The sequence below is a fragment of the Petaurus breviceps genome, unplaced genomic scaffold (genome assembly GCF_028583685.1).
Source record: "Petaurus breviceps papuanus isolate PSGF00001 unplaced genomic scaffold, PetGlider_PUasm1.0 126, whole genome shotgun sequence".
NCBI classification, from domain to species: domain Eukaryota; kingdom Metazoa; phylum Chordata; class Mammalia; order Diprotodontia; family Petauridae; genus Petaurus; species Petaurus breviceps.
The window spans coordinates 6,666,800-6,673,621 of record NW_027185655.1 but is presented as its reverse complement, the minus strand read 5'-3'; the positions used below and the strand labels follow the sequence as shown (position 1 = coordinate 6,673,621).

Here is a 6,822-nt window from a genome sequence, read left to right as displayed (position 1 = left end):
TCTCTCTCTCTCTCTCTCTCTCTCTCTCTCTCTCTCTCTCTCTCCTTTTTCTCTTCCTTCCTTCCTTCCTTCCTTCCTTCCTTTCTTTCTTTCTTTCTTTCTCTCTTTCTCTCTTTCTCTCTTTCTCTCTTTCTTTCTTTCTTTCTTTCTTTCTTTCTTTCTTTCTTTCTTTCTTTCTTTCTTTCTTTCTTTCTTTCTTTCTTTCTTTCTTTCTTTCTTTCTTTCTTTCTTTCTCTCTTTCTTTCTTAGTTTGGAGAGCTAAGTGACCTGACCAAGAACAATAAAATGATTTTACTTTCTGTTTTTTTTCCCCAGGGAACAAATCCCGAGATGGGTTTATGTTGTGATTAAGGAGATAATCGATGATTTGGATGGATTGTTGCTTGAGCCCTATGCCAATGAGATTAGGGGAATATGCAATGCACTAAACATCAGTTTTGTAGACGGCATTCTCTTCAATTTGGTCTATGAATCAAGTGTGTGAGTATATGTTGTTAGTCTAGTGTTGATTAATGTAAAGGCTTTTTTTTTTTTTCTGGGACCACCATCTAATTAAGGGGATGGGTGAAGAAATCTGTTTTCAGTTTGGATCCTAAGGAGTTTGTAGATGGTGAGAGAAAACTGAAATGATGATATTTAGAGATTTGGAATGAACCTCTTGGCTTCTCATTTCAGATGCAAATATACACATATGTATACATATATACATAATATATATCTATATAATACAATACAGTATTTTTGTATACCTGTGTTTGCCTCTTCATGACCCCCTGGACCACACTGTCCACGGTGTTTTCTTGCTCAGAATCCCTGGGCTAGTAAGTGTCTGAAGCTGGATTTGAACTTAGATCTTCCTGACTCACTTAACCCTGTTTGCCTCCTCTGTAAAATAAGCTGGAGAAGGAAATGGCAAACCACTCCAGTAGCTTCACCAAGAAAACCCCAAATGGGGTCATGAAGAGTCAGACATGATTGAAAAATTAAAACAAACAAACTTCCTGATTCCAGGCCCAGAACTCTATCCACTGAGCTATCTAACTGCACTATAATAATGCACGTCTGTCTCTCATCTACCTTTCACCATCTGCTCCACCCAAGCAAGCATTCTCCTCCTTTCTCTAGCTCTTACAATGGTTATTCTCCCTGCCTGGAATATTTTCCCCTTGTCTCTGCCAATCTACTCACTTCCTTTCCGACTTCATGAGTATGCCTCAGATTTATTCCTCCAAGAACCATCTCTTTACTAAGCCTTCCTGAGCCCAGTTACTTTGTAACCATGTCTCCTAGCACCTGATTGCTGAATGGATACCATCAGTTACACACAGCCCTGACGTTATTTCATAGAATATTCATCTTTGCATATTTTTCATGCCTTTTTGATTTGTTCCCTGGTCCATCCATCTAGAGGCAAGATCCCAGTCCTAATTCATTGTACTTTTGCCCCTAAGTTCGAAAAAGATGGTTAAAAATGTATGATGAATGAGAACCAACCAGCTAAGATAACGGTGCTCTCTCTCATTGTTTATATTTCTAGTAAAGTTTTCCTGTCTGTAATAGCTCAATGTCCAGAACCAACTAACCGCTCACATAACCATCATCATCAATGAAAAAAAAATTGAACCAGTTTCATGAAGTTTGTGACTCAATAAACTTATTCTGTCCCAATTACCTGATTCAAACAACTGACTTTACCCTGTAGACTTGACTTCATCTCTCCCGTCTGTATGCCTCTCTATATTCACGTAGCCAACTCCCTAGTTCAGGCCCTCATCACCTCTCACCAGGTCTATCATCATCATCCCTCATTAGGACTGCTGGTCTTCACTTGGTAACTGGTCTCTCTGCCTTTTAAGTCTCTCCCTTCTCCAAAGCACAAAGCTACCAAAATGATTTTCCTTAAGTGGAGATATAACTAAGTCACTCTTCTGCTCAATAAACTTCAGTGGCTCTCTATTACCTCTAAGATCAAATACAAATTCACCTGTTGGACTTTTAAAGCCCTTTGCAAACTGACTCGAGTCTACCTTTCTAGCCTTAGTATAACATCACTCCATTCTATGTACTCCCCCACCAGTCAAACCAGCCCTTCTAATAATGTTCCTTAAACACAACATTCTATCTCTAAGCCTTGCACAAGCTGTCTCCCATGCTTAGAATGCACACCCTCATCATCTCTGTATTTTAAGCATCCCTGGTTCCCTTCAAAGCTCAGCTCAAATTCCACTGCCTTTGTGAAGCATTCCTGATCCCCTTCAGCTTCTAGGGCTCCATTTCCAATGACCTTATATTATTTTCTAATATATTTTGTGTATATACATACATACTTATAGAGTGTATATGTCTATACTATATCCTTTGTATATATTTGTACATATTCATATATGTTTATAGAGTGTAATCTCATTGAGGGAAGACTCATTTTTGCCAATCCCCGATGCCTACCACATTATAATCATTATATATTATGCTTATTATACATTATATGATTATGTTACATATAATCATTAAAATCACTTAATGGTGTTGATTGATTTTTTTTAAATGTCTAATATCACATGTTCTATATAATCAATGTAGAATTAGAAGAAATTTTTGAAATCATCCTGCTAAATACTTTCATTTCACAGATAAGAAAACTGAGACCCCCAAGAGATGACCTATTTAGGGTCAGAGTGATGGAGTAAAGATTGAGACGCAGGTTCTCTGAATTCAAATCCATTATTCTTCCCCCGGCTTATGCTGCCTTCTCTACACTTACACTTAGCTGAATATTACAAATATCAGTAATAATAGCTAATACATATTAAGCACTTTGCTTATATTATTTAATTTGATTTTGATTCTCACAACATCCCTGTGAGACAGGTGCTAATTATCTCCATTTTATATATTGCTTTTTTTCCTCCTTTGTTTTCAAAGAGGACCAGTGAGGAAACTGAGGCTAAGAGGTTCATTGATTTGCCTATGCTCACAGAACCAGTGGGATTTGAACTTAGTTCTTCCTGACTCCAGGTTCAAAGCTCTAGCTACTGCAGCACCTAACTGGCCCATATTAGTGATGCAAATTGACAGGGAAACGTAGTAGTTAGCAGTGATGATGACAAATTATTCAAAATTCTTATTGTAAATCTTGAAGATGGGTTGGGCATCCATTTCACCTTTAAGAAGTAAAAAATTATTTCATTTTGAGAAACTGTCTTAAAAATTCGTTTTCTTGCTTTGCTTTCTTATTTGCATTTGATGTGTCTCCTTTACTCTGTCCACATTCTTCAGCTTCTGTACGAGTATTGTAGCTCAAGATACCAATGGTCACATTTACCATGCTCGGAACTTGGATTATGAACCTGGAGAGGGCTTGCGCAATTTTACAGTAGATGTCCAGTTCATTAAAAATGGGCAGGTAAGATGGGAGTCTGGCACAAGTTGATATTGGTCTCAGTGAGAGTAGTACCCAGGAGACAGCCAGCATCGGTTCCCAAGAACCAAAGGGACCAGGTGACAATGTGAGGATATCACGTGTGTTTTCTGGGGAAAGTATTTGAGGGCTGCTGTATGAAAGAGGGATGAGATGTGCTGCCTTTGGCCTCAGAGAGCAAGGGGTGGACACTGCAAAGAGGAAAATTTAGGCTTGATGGCAGGAGAACATTTCTGAGAATTAGAGTTTCATGTAATGGTAATGAGCTCTCCCAGAAGCCTAGGTCTGAAGAAATTTAGGAGATGGTGGAATTTCCACCATCTGGGGGACACGTTAATTATTGCAATAGCTTTCTACTAACCTGCACTCTCTTCCTTACCCACTACTCAACTACACAACTACCATACCTTTCACAACAGGCAGTGTGGTATAGTGGACAGAACCGATCTTGAACTCAGAACTTCTGTATTCAAATCTACTCCCATATGCTTGCTAGCTGTGTAATTCTGGGCAAGTCATTTCTCTTTGTGCTTCAGTTTCTTAATCTGTAACATGAGAGTGTTGGACTAATGGTGTCTAATTCCATTAATGCCCAGAATTGCTGGTGGGTAGTTACCCCAGCTATCCACTGCAATTAGGTCTAGCCAAGCTTCATCTCCTTCTCTGGAGAGCACATGTACATACCCTATCAACCATAACATTCTTTTTCCAGTCCTGGAACCATAGGCAACAAACTCTGCCATTGTTCCTGGAAGGGTGTGGCAGTCTGCCCTCTAGATCTCCATTTACTACACTGTTAACTTTCTGAATCAAAATTGCCCTCCTCTATATCTGTTGTCTCTTTCTATTAAAATGTAAGTTCCCTTTGGGCAAGTTACTTAACCCCAATTGCCCTCCAAAAAGCAAAAAAAAAAAATGTAAACTCCTTGAGGGCAGAGACTATTTCCAAATTTCTGCTTTGACCCCGAAACTTACCTCAGTGTGCTTAATGTGTGTTTTCATTCATTCATTAAGGAGAGGGTTGGATTACATGACCATGATGTGTAGGACTCTTCATGACCCCATTGGGGTTTTCTTGGCAAGGATACTGGAGTGGTTTGCCATTCCCTTCTCCAGCTCATTTTACAGATGAGGAAACTGAGGCAAACAGGGTTATGTGACTTGCTAGGCCCAGCACTGTGTCACCTAGCTGCCCACATATATCTATCTAATCCTAGCTAGGTTAGATGGGTGATCTCCTCTGTGAGAAATCTCAACTCTGAGGATAATTGTTGATCCATTACAGTGTGGATTCTATGGTTTCTTACTTCAGATGTTGTTCATAAATTAGATGAAAAAAAAAAGGTTTATAGATGATTTGGCTTTCAGGGACAATTTTAGTGTTTTGTCTTTTTTTTTTAATTCCCATTGAGCAACATGCTGAAGTGAAAGAAAATACAGATGCTTTAGGTAATTAAAGCATGTATGTGGTAAGAGTTAAAGACTAATAACATCTCCTCTGATTTCAGATTGCCTACACAGGAACAACATTTGTTGGTTATGTGGGTATATGGACTGGACAAAGTCCAAATAAGTTTACAATTTCTGGGAATCAACGAGGTAAGTAAAGGAAATACCAATAATAACATTATTTTGCCTTAGGACTATATCTCTATTCTTCTTTGGTTTTTTTTGGAGGGCATTGGGGTTAAGTGACTTGCCCAAGGTCCCACAGCTAGTTTTTTTTTTTGGTTTTTTTTTTTGGTGTGTGTTAAGTGTCTGAGGCCAGATTTGAACTTAGGTCCTCCTGACTCCAGGGCTAGTGCTCTATTCACTGCACCACCTAGCTGCCCCTATAGCTCTATTCTTAAAGGCATATGACTATATTTTCTTAAAGTCAAATTAGATTCAATTATTTTACTAAACCTTGGTTGCAAATCTTGATGTTGTTTTCATGGTGGGAGGGTAGTGAAAATGAGGGAAGAAGGAGAGAGCTGTTCTTGTCTTTTTAATTTGACTGTATAATGGATGCAATGGATGGTATAATGGATGGTAGAAACTGGTATCATATTTGCCATGATAATCATCTCTTTCCTTTATATTTCTTTCAGTGGTTGCTAAGACATTCTGTGAGTTAGCAATCTATAAATGCCTACTATGTATGAAGGCTATGCTAGGTGAAGGGAAATCAAGGCAAATCTAAACAGTTTTGTGCTTGCATTGCATTGGGAAGAGGGGGGAAACATATAAAGAAACACAAAATAGGGGGGCAGAGACAAGATGGTGGAGTAGAAGCATGACCTCCCTGTGGCTCTGGCTTCCACCTTCCAAAATCCATGTAAAAAAGGGACTCTAAACAAACTTTGGAGCTGCAGAACCCACAAAATGACACAGAGAAGCTAACCTCCGGCTCAGGACAGCCTACCAGGCTGGCAGGAATCGGCCAGCCCAGTGCTCTGGGAGCCGAGCCCAGCCCTACCAGAGGCTTTAGCCCCAGGGCGGGCCTGACCAGCTGCAGGTGGGAGAGACCCCAGATCAGCAGCAGCTGTGGCCGTTTCCAGATTTATCAACACATAGATGCTAAGGACAAAGTGAGAGTTCAGTGCAGTCTGGACTTTGGGACCCAGTAAGTGGGAGTGCATGGCTTTTGCCCCCAGGGTGAGAAGCCTCCGAGATGCCTGGCACAGCCAGCCAGTGCCACGTGGCAGGTTCAGCTCCTGGCCTACAGAGTGTAGGGGAACCAAGCACCAGTCTGAGAGGTAATCGCTCTTGCTTTAACCTGCTTGGATCTGGATTGCAGTCTAGGGTGGAGATCCTGGGGTGTGTGTCCAGCTTGCCAGAGCATGTGGAGACCTCAGAGCGGGCACCCATCTAATACCTCTGGCAGTTGAGAAAACCCCAGCATTTGGGACGAAAGCTCCCCTGTCTGGTGGCAGAGTCCTACTGTGGCAAAAAGCCCAGGGGTGACATGATCAGGCAAAGGAAACGAAGCAGACAGAAGATTCCAACATTACACTCCTATTTTGGGGACAAAAAGGAGCAAAGAATGGAACAGAAGGAAGACAGTGAAGTCAGAACTCCTGCACCAAAAGCTTCAAAGGAAAATATGAGCTGGTTACAGGCCACAGAGGACCTTCAGAAGCAGATAAGAGAAGTGGAGGAAAAATTGGGAAAAGAAATGAGAATGATGAAAGAAAATTATGAAATGAGAGTCAACAGCCTGACTGAGGAAAATAACACCTTAAAAAATAGACTAACTCAAATGGCAAAAGAGGCTCAAAAAGGCAATGAGGAGAAGAATGCCTTAAAAAGCTGAATTTTCCAGATGGAAAAAGAATCTCAAAAGCTCACTGAAGAGAATCATTCCTTCAGAATTATATTGGAGCAAATGGAAGCTAACGACTTTATGAGAAATCAAGATGCTG

At 40.4% G+C, this 6,822-nt stretch overlaps 1 protein-coding gene across 1 annotated transcript in view; it reads left to right on the top strand.

Moving 5' to 3' along the window:
• LOC138169492 (N-acylethanolamine-hydrolyzing acid amidase-like) overlaps window positions 1-6,822 on the top strand; it is a 22,888-nt gene that overhangs the window by 1,707 nt on the left and 14,359 nt on the right. The window contains exons 2-4 of the mRNA XM_069099002.1: window positions 316-480; window positions 3,277-3,403; window positions 4,927-5,017. Coding sequence (XP_068955103.1) covers window positions 316-480; window positions 3,277-3,403; window positions 4,927-5,017 — 383 coding nt within the window. The remainder of the gene's footprint in view (window positions 1-315; window positions 481-3,276; window positions 3,404-4,926; window positions 5,018-6,822) is intronic.